This window comes from Thunnus albacares, chromosome 16, assembly GCF_914725855.1.
Source record: "Thunnus albacares chromosome 16, fThuAlb1.1, whole genome shotgun sequence".
NCBI classification, from domain to species: domain Eukaryota; kingdom Metazoa; phylum Chordata; class Actinopteri; order Scombriformes; family Scombridae; genus Thunnus; species Thunnus albacares.
The window spans coordinates 11,549,707-11,572,720 of NC_058121.1; the positions used below are offsets into that span (position 1 = coordinate 11,549,707).

Below are 23,014 nucleotides of genomic sequence, written 5' to 3' on the forward strand. Positions count from 1 at the left end.
AAAAATCAACTCAAATATCACAAACTCATTTCCTTGTAATGTTTCATTTTTGGGAAAGAAAAAAAAATGTTTCAAACACATGCTGATTTAGCAGCCATGGCTCTCTCTCTCTCGATGCGTGCTGACCAACAAACAGAAATCCAGTGACTCGCACGAACATTATCCAGACTTTCTAATTCAGGCTCTACACAAATGATAAATGTCTTCTCAAGCTGATGGCAAGATGGGCACTCTCTCTGGTTGCCCACACAAACAAACCCACACATGGGTCAGATGTTCCTGCCCTAAAGAGTGCCCCCCCCCCCCCCCCCCTCCACCCCGACCCTTCCTGCCTGTTGCCAGCCCTCACAGCAACCCTCGCCCCCTGGGGCACCTCGCCGCTCTTTTGGCCTGAAGTGGCCTCCTGCCTCCTTCCCTTGCTGCTGATCCACAAGGGATGTAAGTCAGCCAGCAAAGGTTTCTGACATACGATCCAGCATCTGTGATGTCACCAACAGCTGACTTGTCATAAGACCTTTGTGAAAGAGGGGATGTGAGGGGATGAATGAAGAGAAGGCCTTATTTTCACCAGACCCTTAGCTGTAACGCTGAGTGCTTTTGCATCAAGCTGCTGAGATTACAAACTGAATGACTGCCATTAGAGAGTGATTCTATAATCTATCATAATACCATAAGCTAGGGATTGACAGACTTTGACCCCACTCGCAGGTGTATAATAAGCCCCATTCACTCTGCATATGCTCAATGAGAGAGGGTGCATGTGTGTGTCTGCTAATTCCTAGCCTCAGGGGCATATGTTTACTCCTTGTTCAACAAAGCATCATATTCATTGTTCAGGCGTTGAGAGGTGCATAATCTAAGCCTGACCTTCAGCCAGTTAACTAACTGACAGCTTAGAGTGTTGTTGTTGGTGGTGCGGGGTTGCATAACAACTTAAGTCCTAACTAACAGTTTCTTAATATTGGCATAACTGAGGAGACATTCGCTACTTTATAACATGGGAAGCACAGTACAGGATACAGGAGAGTGGGGGATGATCGTAGAGGACAGCAGAAAACTCAAAGGCATTTAGTCTAGAGGAGGATGTGACCTTGTCAAAAAAAGAGCAAAACAGTAATTTAACAATAATTAGATTTAATAAATGAAAATGCAAGGTCAAATTCAGAAACAACATGAAGAGCATCCCCCTAGTCTTTTATTAAATATGAAATGTACTGGCCTTGTCTCAAGGTAACTTGTGTAAAGAGAAGTATGTTTTTGCCATCTGCCAGAGCATCTATTGCAAACTGTTTTTTTCCCCAACATAACCCTGTTACCTCTAAATCTTCAGCTGCACAATGTTAACTTTTAAATAAGAGAGAGTGCGGAACAGTGACAAACACAGATGCAGATATGCAGAGAGACAAACACACTACTGCAGGAAAAAACATCCATTTATATGGAGTTTGGAAGTAATTACTGTCATAAATAAATGGATCTCAAGGTCTGCGCAGTGGAGGTCGCTTGCCAGTCTCATACACAATAAAGATCTTCTTTCCTCAGCTCTTAATTTCTTATTAGACAAGGTCTGAGGAAAGGTTTGTGTCATCATTTAGCCCCTCAGACATTCTCATTTCAGCTTCAGCTGTCATAGTCCATCATTCATGCTATATAGTCCCTCCTCAGAGTTAAAAAAAAAATCAACTAACAAGTTCACACATCTGAGAGTTCAAGAAAAGAGAGGGTATGGTTGCTTCATTATAAGGTCTAAATATAATCAAAATGTCAGTTTTTACTGTTGATGAGTGCACATTTTCTGTTTATGCCATCAATAAGGAAACCCAAAATTAAATCTGTGGCATCACTCGCACAAAGAACTGCTCTACCTGAAGAAGTTTTTAGATGATGAATAACATTAATAACTGGATAAAAACTGTGGTTTTCTACAAATTGACTGTTATTACAAGTTATTTAAGTCCTTGGGGATGGCTGATGTACTAAATATAATGAATAATTGCATTTAGGACACAACACAAACACAAACCTCAGCACATTTTTCCAATCTAATCCAGCAGAGAACTAGAGCAAACAGTCCAGATCTGGTTATGAGTCAGTTTACAAAACCATATTAATTTCTTCCACATAACCTGTCAAACTTCCTGTAGAATTATTCTCACAGCCATTTTTTTTAAATCAAAGCTCTTCATGAGTGGATTAGGTGTGTAATAATTGTGCATGGCATTAGGTCGCGATTACGGCTGGATTGTATTTTTTGCTGAACTGCAGTCAGTTAAATGAGAAGGTCAATCAGCTGCTCCCATTAATGTAATATATTATAAACTGACTGTAACAAAGAAACACATCAACATTTGTTTGTAGCCTATATAATACAATTGAGTGTAGTTTTATGGTTATGTTCTTTTTTTCAGATAACTAAAAGTTCCCTCTCTTTTTTTACACAATGACAGTAAGGACTGCAAAACAGATAACAAAACAGAAAACTGATAAATAAGTGGCCTCTGTCTCTCAAGGTAAACTATAATTGAACAAAGATGAAGAAATTCAGCCTCTTTATACTCCAACATCTCATAAATATTGTCCTTTTCCTCTAGATTTGGGGCCAACAACAAAAGGTCATAGATCAAAATCCCCAGTATGACTCCCAAAACTAGACCTGCAAGGCACTTTGAAGACAGTTACTGCTCAATCAAAAAATCTGTTTGGTCAAATGTGCAGACTCCAGATGTGAAAGTGAGAATGTGAAGCATTGATTAAAATGTGTTTAATTCATTTTATGAGAATAAATGCATCATGTCTGACAGCTGCCCCAAAACTTTTTTCAAATCATGTCCAAAATATGACATAAGGTTGAGAGATGGAAAATAATTAAGTACTTTTACTCAAGTAGCCTATTACTTAAGTACAGTTTGGAGGTAGCCTATAGATTTCCATATGATGCTGCTATACTTTACTGCATTTCAGATGGAAATATTGCACTTTTTTCTCCACTCAGTTAATTTGTCAGCCTATGGTTAGGCTACTGTGCAGTATTATTTCAATAATGTTGACATAAAACACCAATTTACATAGAGGCTTATGCTACAATGTAGTTGAAATGAGCTGCATTGAAATCCTACTTACATGTTATCATGTATCAGAAATAATAATCCAGTAATAGGCCTATATGCAATCTGAATGGAACCTCCTTAATGCGTAGCTTACTTTTACTTTCTGGTAGTCTAAATATTTTGCTGCCAAACTGCCATTTTACTTATTTCTAGATGCAGGACATTAGCTTCCAATAGAGTATTTTCAGGTTGTGATTTTGCTACTATTACTTCAGTAAAGGACCTGAATAATTCTTCCATCAGTGACCATAAATCAGTGAACCCAGCAGAAATACAGTTTCCGTCGGGTCTCTCCATCACGTGGGGGCCTCCGGTCCATTTCACCCTGCGAGCAGCTCGGGAGTTTTTCTTGACTTTCAGCCCCGTGTCTCAGAAAAGCAACGAGGCTTAACAGGAATCAAAGCTGTCATTCTTGAGCCCCGAGCTGCACCGCACACGAGCCGCTCAACACACTTCACTGCGCGGGAGAGCAAATGACAAAAGCCCGTGTTTTTAGCCGCGACCGGATCATATGACTCGGCATATCTGTAATGCTCTTACACCTGCTGATGGCCAGCAGTGGCTGCGCTCCATAAGACCAAAAAGCCAAAGGAGTTTAACGGATGTGTTGCTGCGATTATTCGGCCAAGTATCTTTATCCCACATTTAGATTAGCTGCTAATGACGGAGGAAAAGCCTCGTTGCAAGAAACACAAGGACACGTAACCTGAGAACAAGGGCCATTCCTGTGTGAGGAAACAGCTTGAACCGCAGTGCAACATGGGCTCATTAGTCTGAATCTGAATGTGCTGCAGTCACTGTGCTGGTGCTGCTGGCTGCTCTTGGTTTTGGAGAGGACAGAAGTAGCTATTTAGATCCTTTGCTCAAGTAAAAGCATCAATACAACAATACAAGCAAATGTGCACTCAAAATCTTACTCAAGTAAAATTGCAGAAGTATTATTAGAAAAATGTGCCTAAAAGTAAAAGTCTTCTACTCATTATACAGACTGTTGCACTATTATACATAGTATCACATTGTGATTACAGATACATTAACATGTAAGCAGCATTGTAAAGTTGCAGCTCTTCAACTAGTTCATATATTATTGCATAGTTTAATCGATGAAATTGCATCATATTTTCTACGATCATCACAGGTTTTGGGTGAAAATGTTACAAGTAGAAAGTCAAGAAAATGTAGTAAAAAGTTTGCATCTGAAATGTAATGTAAAATGTAAAATGAGCATACTCAGGTAAATATGAAAATTATTCTTAAGTACAGTTCTTGAGCAAATACTTATTTACTCTCTACCACTGTTTGTTCCTCTCAGATTTGAACAAAAGCATCATCAGCACAAAAACTGTTTGTGGTTAAATTTCACCACACACATCTGCAGGTTGTTTCTGACATGAAAATATATTTATTTGGGCTTATGCATTCAAAATTAAGATTTACATTACTTCACATCGTGTTTAAATGCATTTCTAATAGGCAAACTCATCAATTCAGCACTCATACCTCATAAAAGAGACTTCACTATCATGAGCAGTCAGAAACCCTTAACAAATTAAGTTGAACATCAGTGGAAAACGACAACAAAGCACATTAAAAGCTTTATGCAACCACAAAAAACACTGACTGGAAAACAGCTAACATCTCAGTGTGGTACTTTGGAGTGCTCTTATGTTATGTGTGTTATGTCTTTATTACACTCCCCCCTGCCCAACCCCACCTTACTGATGTGCACCCCCCCTTCTTACAGCAGATACATGTCACCACTAATGGACATCAAGTGCTTCCTTTTTGCAGCTCTCTTCTGGACATACATTAGAGACAGAAAACCCATTTCTCAACCCATAAATAGAGCACATACACACATTAGCTCATTTGCACACACACACACGCATGCACACACACACACAAAAACACTCACACACACACACTGCATTCAAGCCACTCACTCTTTCTAGTGACAGCTGTGTGTCTCCGACTGCAGGATGCGCTAAACAACCAGAAGATTGTTAACGAGTTGTAAGGAAGGAGATCCAGGATCTGTCTGAGGACTACGCCTGTGTCACACAGCAACATGAACAACTATCTGATTAGTAAAGTTAGTTATACTTTGAATCAATCACAGGTCAGCCTCATAGAAATCTTTAAATGTGACTTTAAAATTTGCCATGTTGAGCAAAACAAATTCAATAATAAATTGCGGCAGTTACGGACCGACTCAAACACAGTGTGTGCACTATCTTTATATTTTTCTATCATGTTTTGCTCAAAATCTAAGAAAATTTGAATTCTGCATGCACCCTTTACTGAAGTTGAGAAGATGGTTTTGAAGATATGAAAGCAAATTCAGTTTTCTGTGTTACAAATTCCAGTGCATGTCACTTTCAGTTTCATTTATTTAGGTCCTTGAAGTCCTCTGAATACTGATTGGTATCACAGTCTCCTGTAAACAACAGGGAACGCTGCCGTTGAGTCCAGTTCGTCGAGGTCAGTCAAAGCTCAGGCACAAGTAGGTGAGAAGACAAATCTTCTCCTGGGTAGTGACTTTTAATAAAAGAAAGCAAATGTATTGAGAACACGGTCCCTCTTCACATCAGTCATCACCCGTCTCCGCTCAGCTGTGCTCAGCTCATCTTGTCCTGAATGTTCATCAGACTGGCGTATGACTTTGCTCGCTTGGCTGTAAAGAGAGAATTTGCATTTCTCAAAAGCAATATTTGAGGAGTTCAGTGACTGTTACTTCAGGCTAATCTAGTAATTAATGTGTTCAAAAAGTTGGTTTTAAAAAGCTGTTTTTTTTCCTATATAAATTCATCATTTTGAGTCAGAGGGAGTCCAGATGCTCATGATGAATGTCAACTCTTCAGAGAAATAATGAAGCTGATATGATCACTGAATGACTGAAGCCAAATCAATTTGTCCTTGACAATTACAAGCTTTGTTTTGTGCACCCTCCTCCACCCAATGCCTAAAAAAAGTGTTTTGAAAGGCCCTCTGATCCTTCAAGACAACCATCACCTTGTCTATGATCCAGAGGTTTGCAGGAGGCATCCCCACTATGCTTTAGAACAACCTAGAATCCCCCCCTTTTCCCCCCATCACCAGCAATACCCCAATATCACAGTCAGTCAACCCTCCCTCCACAAAAACCCCCAAACCCCTCAAAACCCTGTCAAAAAATCTCTGTGTGTGACAATGGGCGAATTAAGCTGGTTACTCACGGTGTATGAGCTTGCGTTTCTTTTGTTCCGAGTGAAGGAAGCTGCTCAAGTAGAAGATGATGGGCAGAAAAAGCATGAAGCTGGACACAGCGATGACAGGCACCGTCTCCTCACGGGGGAAGGAACAATTGTAAGTCTTACTCCACAGTTTGCGGGTTATATTCATCTGAAACGAGACAAAGTGCCAAACGCAACAAAAACTTCAGGCTCAGATGACAAAAATTACAACACAATATTACTATTAAGTCGACCTTCTAAGGTTTCTGTTCTCAGATATTAATTGTATTCATAGTTATCGTCTTACTGACCAGGCTAGGAGAGGATCCAGGAGCGTAATCCCCCAACCACAACAAACAATTACCATATAAATTTTCCTGTTTTTTCAGGTTTCTTGTATTCTGATCACAATCCTGGACCACAGAAGCAAGCTAAAATGCCTTCTAGAAAAACAGCAAACTATTAATACTACTATTAGCTGCTCACCTATCATGGCTCATGGGTTTCTACACTTTTTCTGCAATAAGGTTGATGAGATTAGAGACAAAAATTAGTTCTTCAATTCCAGCTACTCCTGCAGATCCTGTCTTGCCAAATTCATATTTATACAAAGAGTCACAGATAGTCCCTGTTATTACAGTTTTTGAGACTATCGGTCTTGAAACTTTGACTAAGCTCATGTCAGCTTCTAAACCAACTACTTGCCTACTTGACCCTTTACCAGCAAAACTTTTTAAAGATCTCTGGCCTTTTTTGGGACCTACAATGCTAGATATTGTTAATTTATCACTTACTACTGGCATTGTACCCAGAAGTTTTAAGATGGCTGTGGTTAAACCCTTTACCTAAGAAATCACACCTCGATCCAGGATCTCTTAATAACTATCTATAAGTCTCTAATCTTCCATTCTTTTCTAAAGTACTAGAGAGAGTTGTGTCTCAACAACTTTTGACTCATATAAAAGAAAATGATCAATATGAACCTTTTCAATCGACTTTCAGGGCCTGTCATTCCACTGAACCTGCTCTAACCAGAGTGGTAAATGATCTTCTACTTGCTATGGATTCAGATTCCACCTCTGTGCCTAAATTACTGGATCCCAGTGCCGCCTTTGACACCATTGATCACTGTATACTACTAGACAGCAGACTAAATTGTAATTTTGGTGTCTCTGGCTTAGCGCTCTCTTGTCTTAAGTCCTACTTATCTGAAAGAACAAAGTGTGTCTGCTAAAATAATACTCCATCTAATTTCTCTGATGTTAAATATGGAGTACCTCAGGGCTAGGTTCTTGGCCCTCTGCTTTTCTCTCGTGAATGATACTCAGCTGTATGTGCCTATAAGGGTTGATGATCATACTCAAATTACTAAATTAGAGGCCTGCTTGGCTGCTGTGAAAAATTGGATGTCATTAAATTTCCTGCTTCTAAATTTGGATAAAACTGAGATGCTGGTTGTTAGCCCTGCAAACACCAGTTAGCAAAGACCAAAGACACCAGTTTGATGAAGTAACAGTAACGTTCGACAACTGTGTGATTTCACAAAGTGTGGCAGCCAAGAATCTTGGTGTTATGTTTGATCCCAGCCTCTCTTTTGATAAGCACAGTAAAGAAAACACCAAGACTGCCTTTTCCCACTTTCGTAATATAGCTAAAATTCAGTCTTCCCGGTCCATGGCTGAACGCGCTTGCTTCAACCAGACTTTATTACTGTTCCGTTTTCAGGTCTGCCACATGTTAGTACTTAAAGTCTTCAGATGGTTCAAAGTGCTGCAGCTAGAATCTTAATTAAAACAAGAAAATTTGACCATATCACACCAATTCTAGCCTTCATTCATTGGCTTCCTATCCATGTTAGATCAGTCTTTAAGGTGCTTCTCCTGACTTATAAAATCCTATGTGGATTTGGGCCCCATCATACCTGCCTGATTTCCTAAACCTAATATTCGATCTCGAGCTCTCCACTCTCAGAATGCAGGGCTCCTGTGTGTACCCAAAGTCAAAAAGAAGTTGGCAGGGCCTTTTCCTATCAAGCCCCGTTCTTATGGAATAACCTCCCTGTTGATGTCAGACAATCCGAGTCTGATGAGTCCTTTACATCTAAACTTAAAACTCATCTTTTTGCCTCAAACTACAATTAGTTGCCTGTAATTGAATACTTCATGACCTTGTACTGCGCAGCAGGTCGGTTTCTGTCTCAATGAATTCACTAAGCGTTGTCCTGCCGATAAGATTATCGATTATTGCAACTGTTCTGATAATCATTGCATCTCTCTAACTTTCTGTTTGTTTGTTCCACAAGCACATGAGCGTCCGAGCTGTGTGACCCTCTCTTTTCTCTCTCTCTCTCTCCCTATTTTCTCCTCCTGTCCTCTCTTGTCTCTCGGGCATCTTTTGCTGGACCAGCACCATCCTGGAACCGCTCTGCTTCCCTGGCTGTCGGAGCCATTTCCTGGGGTTTTTTGGATCTGGTTCCCCATCCTGCAGGAGTTCAGCCTCACCTCATGTCTCTCTCTCTGAATGATGTCTTTATCCTTCTCTCTCTCCTGTTTGAATAATGTCTTTTCTTGTCTCTTCTCTTGTGTATGTGAATGGTGTGATGTGAGTCTCCCCTGTGTGCATGTGTAGTCTGTCCTCTTGCCAGGTCTCCATGTTGATGGAGGTCGCGTGGCTTGGGTCATATTCTGTTCTGGTGGCAACTTAAAGCTGCTTGGCATCCTCTTCATCACATTCTTCATATATATTATAAATCTATTATAATTTGTTGTCCTGTTCAATGCTGTATTCTGTATTTTGTGTTCTATTCAATAAACATAACATCTGTTGCAAGTCTGGGAGAGGTCTGAGGTTTGGTCTGATTTTTCTTCCATTTTTTTTCCCTGTTAAAAGTGTTTTTTAGGGAGTTTTTCCTTATTTGAATCGAGGGTCTAAGGACAAAGGATGTTATATTGATGTACAGACTGTAAAGCCCCCTGAGGCAAATTTGTGATTTGTGATATTGGTATATACAAATAAAACTGACTTGACTTGACCAAAACATGAAAAACAGCATCTAATTTTCACAATGACAGACTTTTGACAGCAAAAATGCATCAAAAAAAACTACTCAGTCATCCACACAAATTCCACTGACTGGCCAACAAGAGCTGCATGATGTATCTTGTCACCTGGTAAAAGACCCTTCTGGGTAAATTTCCTCAAGTGTCCACAGATTACTCTAGGGGGTGCAGCTTTCTGTCTTCCCATCTTAAACAACTGTTCTCTAAATCTCTGCTCCTGACATACATACCGCATCCTCTATGTCAATACACATCGTCTGATTCTTCTCCATGCGGCCGTACAGCTCATTCACGCTTTTGTATATGGTCTTACAGCTTTTGCATAGCTCTGTCTGGTTGCCCTGTACAAGACAAATGGAGAAAAGGACAACATAGTTAACAGTACTAAAATCTTGACTTGACAGACAGACATCATCATCAACCAATGTATGACCTGTATGACCCAATGTATACCTGTTGATGCTTCTCAAAGCAGGTGAGAGTTTGGTTGAGAGTAGACATGAAGTAGACGGTGTCGTTGGTCAGGCTCGGGGGATCTTTATTGATACAGTCTGCATAACAGGAAGTAAAAATGATCACCAGTTAGGTCTATTTATTTAATAAATGTTGACAAATAAAATCAGATGCATGATGGCATTTTGTGAAGACCAGATTCTCAATTATGTGGATTTTCTGCCTTTCTTTGTCTTATGTGATAGTAAACTGAATATATTTTCCTGGGTTTCTGCAGTATTCACCAAATTAAATTAAAATACTTTTTAATACATTTTTAGAATGCCAGAACAGGACACTAACATTTTTTTAATAATTAAGTACATGACTTTATTGACATTTATATCATATTGTTTCAGTACTTTCAAGCTGTATATGACAATTCCTAATAATACATTTAATAAATTAACATGACCTGGATCCAGATGTGCGGCAGAAAATTGATGGATGGATGGATGAACCAGTTACAAAATAATTATAATATTGTCTTGTCCATTATGAGTGGATGAGCGTCCTAGCTACTGTAGCTGGCAGTGGTGACAGTGTTTGCTACAGGTCTGATGGTGCTGACTGAAACCCTGTCGCACCAGTCTCACTTGTAGTTTAGAGATGTAGAACGTCTCCTAATAGCCAACAACCACATACAAAAAAAGTTACTGTCTACGGTAGGTGAAAGGGAGCCTTTTGTTGAGGAAACTGAATTCAATTATTTTCAAGACTTTTCAAGACCTGCAGATACCCTGATTTGACGTGTGGAGTGTTGGTTAGAGGAACTAGCTTTTTGATATCTGAAATGTTATCAGTCAAACAACCTATTAATCAAGGAAATCCAAAGACTAATTGAAAATGAAACTAATCATTAGCCCTTCAAAAAAAACAAATACAGCTTCATGAGAAAATCATGCTCTCACATCGTCCTACTGGCAGAAAACAGTGTGGAGATCTAACAATTCTGATGTATTTATCTCATAAAGTCAAGGGCTGCTGTGGATCATATTGGGCATCCTGATGGCTGGAGAGTTGATCAGATAAAATGAAAGTCACATGTTTGATCTCTGCAACATTATCTTTCCACTTTAATTAAATCACCCTAAAGCAGAACACTGAATCTTACTGCCTTTACTTGACCCTCCACTCTGACCTCTGTGGTCACATGCATACCAATGTGTGTGTGCATCAAGAAAACACAAAGACATGTATTCCTAATAACAGATAAAATCCCAATAATGCAGATACTGTATGTCAATCTCCTAATAACTGGTGGGAGAATCAAATTCCTGCTGAAGACTTACGGTCACAGTTTGATTTGGTCCACAGACTGTCCACGTTGCTGTACAGCAGATACACCAGCATCAGCCGATCACTGCGCAGAAGACTGTCCCTGCAGCTCACATTACCAGGACCCATCTGAGGATACACAGGCACAGTTTAAAGGATAGGTTCACAGTTTTTCAAGTTTGTCTGAAAACAGCAGTCAGGTGCCCATATGAACGCTGAAAGAGGTTTTCCTCGCTGTAATCATTCCTCCTGTTCATACTGACTATTAAAAGATCCCTTTCAAATGTGCTTTCAGTGTAAGTGATGGGGGCCAAAATCCACAGTGTGTCAGGCTTTGTGTTTCCTCTACATTGTTTCCCTGTTGAGCTGCGGTGAAAGTATAGGAACAAAAAGAGGGACTTTGGTTCTAAACAGACTGTAAAGTTGATAGAGATCGACTGGATTGAAGCTTCATATTAGCTTCAGATAAACTTTTAAATGGTCAAACTTAAACAATGGTTTCATTAAAATAAGTTATCCGTAATTTTGAACAAAACTACGTTGATGGTTTTTGCTAATGAAAAAAGGATGAAAAAGATTCATTGTCTATGGATGGAGTTGATATTGAAAGAGTATTTGAATTATGACTTTTGGGTGTAATAATGGATGACAAACTAACATGGAAATCGCATATAGCACATGTAAAAAAAAAAAAAAAAAGTCAAAGAATATTTCTGTTTTGAACAAAGCAGAGTATGTGCTATATTATAAGGCAAAGCAAATTCTCTACTGTTCACTTCTTTTGCCATATTTTACTTACAGCGTGGAAGTGTGGGGTAACACATATATGAGCAACATAAAGCCATTGTTTATATTACAGAAAAGAGCAGTAAGATTGGTAAGACTGTTTATTAAGTCAGGACTAATTCAACTTAAAGAATTGGTTGAGTTACAGACATGCAGTTAATAGTTATGTACGGTATTGCCAGAAAATTTACAGAAGTTGTTTACTTTTAGTTCAGAGGACTTTAAGCATCAGTATGCATGGACTACTTTAAAGCAGATGTGTATTTCAGTATGTGGCATCAAACTGTGGAGTTCTCTACAGAATGATTCAAAGGGTTGTACAAATATTTTTCAGTTAGCAAATGCATAAAGAAAGAATAATTAGACTGTATGCAGTTGACAGGTGATGACCTTCCTAAGTTGATGGTGAATTATTAAGTATGGCTTTTGATTTTTTTCTCATGTTACTGTAAGCAGTGATTGTTAAGTAACTATAACTGACAGACCATCTATTTCTATTGTTTATTTATGTTTTGAGTTAGGGGCAGGCAAATAAGATTTCCTTCTCCCTGCTCCTTTTCAGTCATGGAATATATACAATAGTAACTGAGTTGAGTTTTGTTTGTGAGTCAAATTGCTGCAAGCGTCACACAACCCCTGTGAAATGTCTAGTTTTACAATTTGATCGATTTAGTCCAATAACATTTGGAAAGTCTAGAATAGCCAAACAATTCAATTATTTTATCCCCATTCAAATTAGCAGAGGGCTAACCGGAAGTTAGCCGGCTCAGCCGGCGGAAGTCTCTGGGTGCGCATTCAAACAGCCAGCGCGGGACTGTCCCCCATGAGATTTAAAATCCTGTATACTGTGAAATACAGAGAGATTAATCTGAGCGTGATAGGCTTGATCAGTATTGTGTGAACTCGTATGCAAGGGCTTGTATTGCGAGGGAAGGTAAGACATTCATTTATATGTAAGAGTTCCGCACTGCAGGTTTAAATTACATTTTTACTGCAAAAAGTCCACATTTATCTATAAAATATGTGCCGAATTAAACAGTGGCTCCTAAAGTTACTTTATTATCAAATATCACACATCTTGCTTGCCTTACACCTACAAACAAGGCCTATTTAAAATAGTGTATTTTTATACGCAAGTTTGATATGAGCGTTGTTAACTCCTGCTGTTCAGTTGGGTTCAGAGCCTTCAGCGGACACGCCCCCAGCGTTTCTCAGCAGAGAATACTATTTATTTTTACACGATTTGAAACCTAATTCAATGACTTGACTTTTTTAATCATTCATTGTGTGACAAACTCAGAACACATATTTATTATTGCTTTACACGGACTTGGAAATGTGAACCCGTCCTTTAACATGCACTCAAATAGTTTCTAGGCCCTCTCGGTTAACAGATAAGCTCAAACAACAGTTTTGCTCAGCTTGCTGCTATTTTAAGCAGATAAAAGTCTTGTTTCCTCAAATTCGTCACCACCATTAAGTCACATCACAAGACTCGTGACTCGTGACTGCGCACAAACAAGGCCTTGAGACGGTCTACTGCCAGCTAAAACACAGAAAGAGCTTTGTATTCGGGCCGCACCTTGTCCGAAGAGATGTTGTTGTATGTGACAATCAGGCTGTTATAGGTGGAGAAGCAGTTGAGACACACTTTGACAGGTCGGGCAGCGGGCACCAAGCAGTTCACATAGGCGACATATCGCTGGCCGAATATGTGAAGCAGCTCGCTGCAGTACTCGCTGATCTCCTGGTCCTCTGGGAAAGTAGACAGCAGGTTGAGAGAGACGAAAGAGTCCAACACAGTAGGATTAAATACAGGCGAGGGGACCACAACAGCAGGGCTCAGCGTCGGGATCACTTTCAATTTGTCTGCTGCGTATGAAATAGTGACGTTAGCTCCATCGCTAGACACAAGAGCGTAAATATAGATGAGTGACAAAACAAAAAACGCGCTGTTTTTGTAAAGAGACATGCTTGAAGAAGGGAGATGCAGTCGTCTGCTCCTCTTCTTTCTGTCTCTCACTCCAAACAAACCATGATTTCCTGTTTTTGGCCCAGCGTGATCATGTGACAACTTGGAATCTCGCGAGAACTACTGGTTACATACATGTGTATCATTGACTAGCCTATATAAAGAGATGTGTAGTAGTATCTGTAGATACTTCTAGATTGAATAACCAGTTATATATTACAAATATTTTTATTTTATTGGCTAAATTTCATATTCATAAAGGCAAATTTACAGGTAAAAAGCCTAACTTCTTGGTTTTCACAAAGGAGGTCAAACAGAACACTGATTCAAACCGATTTTCCTCTAATCCAAAGGCTGTAAAAACCATGAATGCCTGTTTTCTGTTTAAAATCTCTGTATGAACTGTAAATCCCCCTAGCTCAGAGTTTTCTTTTCTTTTTAATTTTAACTGTAAGATGGATATTTTTGATATTCTGTATATGATCACTTTGTGGAAGAGGAAATTGTAACTGTTAGCTATGTCAATAAAGATGAAGATGAAGAAAACATAGCCTACACACTGTACTTTTACAACATATTTATTACTTGCCAAAGTCTTCGTAGGTTACTTTTCAGCACAGGTCCTCCACTATTATCTTACTCTTTAGTTTTTTTTCTTCATTTGAGTTATTTTCTGCTTTCATAGTGAAAATGCTTTTTCCTCATTAAGTCTATAAGGTATTTAACAACCATAACAAGAAATCATTTTGTACTGTCATGAGCCAGAGCGCATTTTTCTTTTATAATAACAATCATCATCATCATCATCATCATCATCATCATCATCATCATCATCATAAAAAATGCATTATGGGACTAAATAAATCCCAATATTTTTTTTTATCAGATTTAAGAAATTGAGTAATTGATTACATTAAGTTTCAGCTGAGGTAATCCATATCTATCTATCTTGATTTCTGTACACTGACTTCCCATCAATTTCAATGTCCAATTAAAGATATTTGTCATCACTTTTAGAGCTCTGCATGGTCAGGCACCTGCCTGCATTACTGCTGCTACAACAACTAGCCTACTGCAGGCCTACATCACCAGTAGGTCTCTGAGGTTTTGTGGTCAGGATTTGTTGGTCGTTCCTCGCTTCATGGCTTAAAACTAAATGAGACTGTGCCTTTGAGAATGTGGCTCCTAAACTTTGGATTTCTCTAGCTTTGAGAGACATAATCTTCTTTTCCGTTTTATGTTATTTTTACTCTTATTGAGTCTATATTTTAGAACCTATCTATCTATCTATCTATCTATCTATCTATCTATCTATCTATCTATCTATCTATCTATCTATCTATCTATCTATCTGTGTGTGTGTGTGTGTATGTGTGTGTGTGTGAGAGAGAGAGAGAGGAGGGGGGGCGGGGGTTGGAAAGAGATAGCCGTTCCTCCTGGTCTCCTCATTATTTACGAGTTTTTGACACCATACAATTTTGCAATGTGCGCCTCGGCTCGGAGCAAATAATCACGGAGTCAAGGTAAACGATTTGGGCTCCAATCCTGATTGTGATAATTGTCAAAAACCCCCTCGAATCAAGCAACCGCAGTCAATGGTCGTTAATGTGAAATTAGTGGCTCTTGATAACTTGCAGGCCGCATCAATTCCGCAGTCATCAGAGCCTAATGAAAATAAGGGGGGAGAGAGTGTGCGCGGCATTAGCGGCCTATTCTAATGCCTGCGCACAACTGGTAAATATGGATTCTGGCCGCTAATGCTCCTCTCAATGCACATGACACCGGCAGCTCATTAACTCTTCTTCTCCTGACCAGAGTTCACCTAATTGTTCAGATGTTCCCCATTCCTTTATTATTTTCTAGTGTGGCTCTCAGAAAAGAAGAAATGATTACAACCTAAAGCCGTCATGATCTTGCTTTTTCCCCTTTTTTGTGCAGTTATGGATGTCCCCTTCACAAATATAGACAAAAAATATCACTTTCATTATTCTTATTATTAATCCATGCGTCAATATAACGTATAGGCCTGTAGGCTCAGCGTGCACTGATCACATTATTCACCACGTTTTGGATCTCTTTCTTTAATCTCTGCTAATCAGCAGAGCACCAAGTAAAATCGGCATATCATTATTTGAGATGACCGTTATTGTCAGATGGCAGAAAATGCCTTCATTAAGCATGTGGTGGATAGAGAAACCATGCAAGAGGACAAAAATCACTAATTAGGCCCATAAATTAGATGATGGTGATGATGAGAGCCCTTCAGGAACGATGGCAAGACTCAGTCCAAGAACCTCCTCTTGATTTGGTGCAAGATATAAAACTATGCAATGGAGAGACTGGTCAAAAGAAGATATGCACCTATTGGTGATTTGGTGGGAAAGGGCCACAGATGGGAGGCCCCTATAAGCCTAAAAATTAACCATTCCAAGAGGGTCTTTAGTGGTGAAAGAAGAGCTCAGATCTTTTATGTGAAAGTACAGCAATGTAAAAATACTTAATTACGAGTAAAAGTCATTCAGAATCCTACTTGAGTGAAGAAGGGTTGACAACAAAATGCATATGAAGTATCAAAAATGAGCATTTTGGGGGAAAAATAGCTCCTGTGACTGATGACACTATTAGAGTGTTAATATGTGTAAGCAGCAGTGTACTGTTGGAGGTGTTGCTACTTCAAATACACACAGTTAGTCCTTAAGTCCAGTGGTTCCCAACCTAGGGGTTGGACCCCTCCAAAAGGACACAAGATAAATCTAGGTGGTCGTGAGATTATTAAGGAATCAAGAAAAGGCAAAGTTGTACTATATACATTAGTGTATATTTGGCAGAACTTTCTCAAATTTTTGCTTTTTTTTTGGTGAAATATTGAACAATTTTATCACAAACCATCTGTGAAATCACTCTTTGGTGGAACTGATTAACTCAAAGAAAAGGGGCTCTAACTAGAGCTTAAAAGGGTTGGATTAATCTTTAATAATGCATTAATTTTTGTTAGAATATCTAAATCTTAATCCAAAAATTAACAAATATGGCTGCCAAATATGTGCACTGGAGTAAAAAAATACAATATTTCCTTCTGATATGGACTAAAAGAGTAAAAGAAAATACGTCAAAATTGAAGCCTACTTAATTACAGTAGGCTTACTTGAGTTTACTTGAGTTTCCACCAGACTTAGATCCATAAAGATGATTTTATTAGCCCTACATCTAAACTGCTTTTACCATGAAGTTCATTTTTGCGTTGCCGCAGTTTGTCGTTTTCTGATCTCCTTTCCCTCCTTGTTAAAGTCCTAAAGTGGACAATCACAAAGGGGTTAACTCAAACCGGTTCAGCCTTAAACTTGGCTCTTGGCGTGGGGAGAGAAAATAGCTGTAAAGTTATGCAGAAGTTATTCTTCATCCTTCGGGCCGTCCCTAATCCGCCAAAAACCTCATTCTTTCATCGGAGAACTGTGCCTCCTTTCTTGTCCCCCCCTCTCTATACAACATAAAGTCAGACTGCATTTAATGGTTATGTCGCGATGGGAGAGGGGCTTTCTTCTTCCCCTTTTCTCCAGAATATTGCCCTTTTCGTCGTGTGAGTCTCCCAACCCGCAGGGACCCCCATATTCTTCCCTCCGCGTCTGACTCGAATCACAAACTAACCCTGATTTTCACCACTTTGCTGGGAATTGCGGGGAGTGATAATAGAGATTTCGCTTTCATTTTATACGCTTGACTTGGTTATTGTTGCTTTTCTCCTCTCCCGTGATTCTCCCCTTCTCCAGGGATTAGCCCTGACTTCGCCCGCTATACTGGCCGCCGAAGTGCCCCTGAGCCCCGGGATGACAATTGATGCAGATCAAGGCAGGCCTATTCTGCGCCTTTGAAAAGGACCGGTCTGAGTCGAGTTTAAATGAAGGAGTCTTGATGGAAGGAACGGATGCTCTTCAGTTTGCTTCCCACAAATGAACTGCTAGTTTTCAGATTACAGTTTTCTATTCTTTATTTTTATTTTTGTGGGATGATATTGTTGGAAAACATGTTGTATAATTAAGGTTGAATCGGTAACTATGGGCGACACAGACCAATAATGATGATGATGATGATGTTGAGAGCAAGGAAGAAGATGATGAAGCTGTAATGGTGATGTTGAAAGTGAGGACAATGATGATATGGCATGCAAAATGATGATGATGATGATAATGATGATGATGATGATGACGACGACGTTGATAAGAGTAAGGATGGAGAGGTTGATGAAGATGATGGTGACAGTGATGGATCTGGTGATGGAAGTGATGATGATGATGATGATAAAGTTGATGATCAGTTTAGGGGATTATGATGAGAATGATTAGAAGGAAGATAGTGATAGTGAAGATGAGGATGATGATGTTGAAGATAAGCTCAGAATCAGCGGTGGTCATGTGACTAAGTAGGCCACTGTACTTGTGTACATTTCTGAGGTACTTGCACTTAACTTGGGTATTTCAATTTTATGTTACATTACAGTATCAATATATACTTTATACTACTTCATACTCAGTAAATATCAGAAGGAAATGTACCTTCTCCATTTATTTAGTAGCTATAGTTACCAGTTACTTTTCAGATTAGGATTTTTTGCTCATTAAATATAACATTGCTGAAGATTACTTTTTGACTTGTGGCCCCTCACAAACCAGTTGGCTAACTGGGGCCCCTGTCATGAGTTGTCAACTGTTCCACCAAAGACAGATTTATATAACAGTTTGAAGTGAAATTATCCAGATTTAAAAGCAAATATTGTAGAAATGTCCAAAGAAAATGTACAAATCTGTATAACAAAACTTTATTTTTTCTCTCATGACCCCTCAGATTTATCTCGTGTCCATTTGGAGTGGGCCCGACCCCTATGTTGGGAAGCACTGGATTAAACTAACTGTATAAGTAGTGAAACTTGCTCCACCAACAGTAAAATGCTGCTCACACTTTGTTGCATCAGTATTAACTATCTAATACTAATAATATATCACTTACAGGAGCCATTTTTCTAACTTGAAGTACATTTTGTTGGTAATGTTTCTTTTATTCAGCTAGGATTCTTTATGCAGGACTTGTAATGGTGCATTTTTACAATATTATTGGTACATTTACTGGAGCAAAGGATCTGATTAATTCTTCCACCACAGAGACTCCATTTCATCGGTCAAGTGACTCCAATGGCTGTCGATGTATTTACACACAGTTCCAATAAATAATGTTCAAGAGGATACACAAAGACATACATACAGCTCAAGCAAGGACAGCAGAACTAAACAAAGATAAACAAACATACACATATAGATATTGTGTGCAGTCAAGGTGAAAAAGTGCAGGTTTGTGTGGGAGTGTAATGAATGCTGGTAAAAAAATATCGTATGGTTGATGACATAAGATTCCCTACATACAGCCAGTGGTTTATGCACAGAACACATCTATAAATGCTGTTTACAGCCTGCTTAGATTCACATTTTACAATATGATGTCATAGATGTGCAAAACCAATCTGGAAGTTTTGGGATATTTCAAATCAAAAGTGAGAGATTAAGTAGCCGTCTGTGACTGTTTTACATGTATTGCAGTGTTTTAACACAGCAGGTGCCTCTATCAAGTGGTGAAATGTAACTAAGTAGCTACAGGTACTTTACTTGAGCTACTTCATACTTTACTCCATTACAGTTCAGAGGGAAATATTGTTATTTACATTTATTTGACAGCTTTAGTTACTTTACAGATTCAAATTTTTCAATCAAATATATGAGCCTATACAAAAAATTATACACTGGTATAGATTAAATAAACAACAGCAGGCTATATGAAACAGTTAAAATAAGCAAATTACCATTTGCACGTTAATTAGTAATAATCTAATAACCACATAACACTCATGTTTCTGTAATATGAATAGTTTGCTTTTAATTATGTTATATTTCCAAATTCCAATGCAGGACCTTTATATTGCAGTATTGCTTACTTTTACTATGTATCTAATCACTTCTGCATTGCAACAGTTTGACACACTCTGACTGTGCAGATCTGCTCATCACCGGCACGTCACACAAGAGAGGGTTTCATGTATTTGCTGTGTCTCCCCCAATCAGGCATCTCGGCGGCGCTGTGAGAAGTTAATCTTTGTTGACGGTGTGTTGTGCACTCTTCCGTGGGCCGGTTGGGTCGGATCTCTCCTGGAAAGCCCGGTCTGCGCTCATATAGAGGGGGGATAATTACCAAACACGCAGCCGACAGCAGCGACACAAAAGCCGCTTTGACTTCCTCACTGCTGGTCGCCTCCAGAGGGATGGTCCCGCTCCCTGCTCACCCTGCTCACCCAGACCACTTCTCATCACTCCTGAGAGGCAGAGACGTCTTGTTCCATAACAAGACACGAAACTGACTTCTTTCAGCTCCAGTGAACTGGACATAAACCCCGACTGACAACCTCCAGTGCCCAAACAGAACAGAGAGAGGACGGGTGGGCCGGGACAGAGAACAAGAGAGGGGTGGGGGCGGCACAGGGCGCACTAAATAAAGTTATTCACTTTAATCTCACATCTTTGGAAATAAAAATACCAAGGGAGATTCACTTAAAAACTGATTGTCCAGTTTAAAAGAGCCAACTGTGGCATCCAGCATTAGTATTTTGCTTATTTCGAATTTCTTTCACAGATGTTTATCAACTTTTTATCTCCTTGATGAGTAAATTTTTGAGCCATTTCTCTCCGCTCTCCTCTCGCAGCTCACACACCATTGAAAGCACGGCGTGCTGTAAATGTAATGGGCCGGGAGTGATTGTTTCTGACAAGCAACAAAACACATCGTCCCTCCCCTCAAATTAGTCCCCCAGGAGGGGGTGGGGTGAGGGGTTCATGTCCCAGGAGACGCATGTACAGGACAGCATGCCAGCATATATACTGTAGCATGAACATGTGACTGTCAGCATCCATCCAGCCTGCACTGATGTGTTTATTGCTCTTTCTTGGTTCCAGTATTAAACTTTAGTTATGAAGCCTGTGACCCACATTATAATAAAGAAACAACCAATGAGATTCCCCTGCTTAAAACACTCCTTTGTGCCAGTTTCATGTTTCTTATATATTTCTATACATTCAAATATATATTATATATTATAATACTCTGGAGGATGTGTTAAAAGGCTAATGTAATAATAATTAGAGTAAAAGTTTGTTTTTTTTTAAAAAAAGGGAAAATATAAATATAAAGATTAAACATTATAAATAAGAATCAAAATGTTAAAATGCATATTTGCAGTAAATGTAAAATGTACATATGTCATATTTGTAAGCAGACGTTATAATAAAATTCATGTTAACACTCAGAAGTTCATCATCCTGATGGTCTGAAGCTTTTTCTGAGTCTCTCTGTGAATCTCTGCTATTAAATATGTTTTTATTTTATTGTGAGCTGGTTGGAATTAACATCATTCTTAAAATCAAACTTGCACTCCGCTAACGAGTCACTTAAGGGGCAAAAGGTCAGTGATTGAGCTTGTTTTCTTCTTAGCAAATCAATTTAATCCAGGACTATTGTCCCATTCAGTGACATTTGTTACCACCAGAGTAGAATCAGCAAGATATTCTCACTTTTTTTTGAAGAGAAAGTTAATTAAATTATTTCTCCCCTGTAAAAACAACATTTTTGGAGACAAAACTAAATGAAATACTTAAATATAATACAGATCGGTGCCAAATTGTATGAATAATTTTCACTTGTAAGTACTAGCATAATTATTTTTTCACTTCTGTGCTTCTCTGTTTTGAAAAACTCTTCTAAAAATGTTACACATTACATAAATTTAAAGGTACTTTGGCACTTTTTCTTACATTTGATATTTCTCAACAAAATTGCTTACTGGTTACCCATAAGGCCTAACAAACATTCAATGTATTTTTTATCTCTCAAAACCTTTGGAAAGATGTCTTTTATGTTTACTGCACAGCCTGCAGTCTTCTTCTTCTCTTCTATTGGTGCATTGCTGCCTTTTATGGCATGTTACCTACACAACAAGAATTACTGCCCTCTGCAGTCAATAGAAATGTGTATCATGTCACCTCCGTGCTCTCGTACATGTGCTTACATTTGAGCAGGTAATATTAACAATTACAAGATGCCCTCATCAAAACGCTGCTCTACAGCACAACTGCTGTTTGAAATCTCCACAGGGTACCTGCAACAGCGAGTGGGGGCCAAACTCAATCTCAATATTTTAGGTGCATATATCTTCTTTGAATTATAATTCATTTGTTAACGGTTGGAAAAACTTGAATGCAAAAGTGGAGTGCTCTTGTATCATTAAACTAGGAATAAATTAGAACTGAATCAAGAGTAGAAATTATTTGGTTTTTCAAAAAGAAGGAAAAAAATGTTTACAACAAAGGGAAACAAACGGTTTTCATTTGATGTCTGTCCAAAACACTTAAAATTTAATTACCAGTTGAAATATAGAATATTGTGAAGCAGATTCTTAAATAGACAAAGTTTTTTTGAGGCACAAGAGCAGCATTACAGCTCTGCGTTATTCAGCTATATTATTCATAGTGGGCCAAGGTTGAATAGGCAGTTAGACGGGGAAGAAAAGGCAGTTAGCTAGTCAGTTAGCAAGGGGTTAGCTTTAAACCAAGCCCTGATTTGTGAACGGAGGAGTGGGAGGAGTGGTGGAGGGCTTGGCGTTCAGGAAAGCCTCTCCTGGGCCAGAAGAAAAGGATTTGGCCCAGATGCAGGCAGCGATGTTAACTTTGAGTGGCCCCTGTGGCTCAAGCTCAGTACCCCCTCCTTCCTACTTCCCAAGCCCCCAGGTTGCCTTTGAATGACATCATCCCCAAACTATGCCCCCCATACCCATGTGAATCTGAGCTGTCACAATCGGCAGCCACCCCACCATTAAACTGTACTGCACTGCAAGCCCATACGTTCCCCCCCCACCACCCCCTCTCCCTCTCTTCTTCTACTACCAATCTCCTCCCTTCTTCTTCTTTTTTAACCCCCAGAAAGGCATTGTTTGAGTCAGGGCTTGATCAAAAAACTGTTGCCCGCCAACCACAGGGCTTTCTGTAAATTCAATGAGGCCACCTTAAAGATTTTCCTAAT

The 23,014-nt window shown here is 39.1% G+C and overlaps 1 protein-coding gene across 1 annotated transcript; it reads right to left on the bottom strand.

Moving 5' to 3' along the window:
* Nucleotides 1-4,486: 4,486 nt before the first annotated feature.
* ostm1 (osteoclastogenesis associated transmembrane protein 1) lies at nucleotides 4,487-13,999 on the bottom strand. The gene is made up of 6 exons (XM_044329549.1): nucleotides 13,517-13,999; nucleotides 11,163-11,277; nucleotides 9,832-9,929; nucleotides 9,609-9,719; nucleotides 6,323-6,488; nucleotides 4,487-5,781 (listed from the first exon to the last, which is right to left on the bottom strand). Exons 1-6 carry the CDS (start codon nucleotides 13,904-13,906, stop codon nucleotides 5,726-5,728), a joined length of 936 nt encoding a protein of 311 aa, XP_044185484.1. The 5' UTR covers nucleotides 13,907-13,999; the 3' UTR covers nucleotides 4,487-5,725.
* Nucleotides 14,000-23,014: the final 9,015 nt, after the last annotated feature.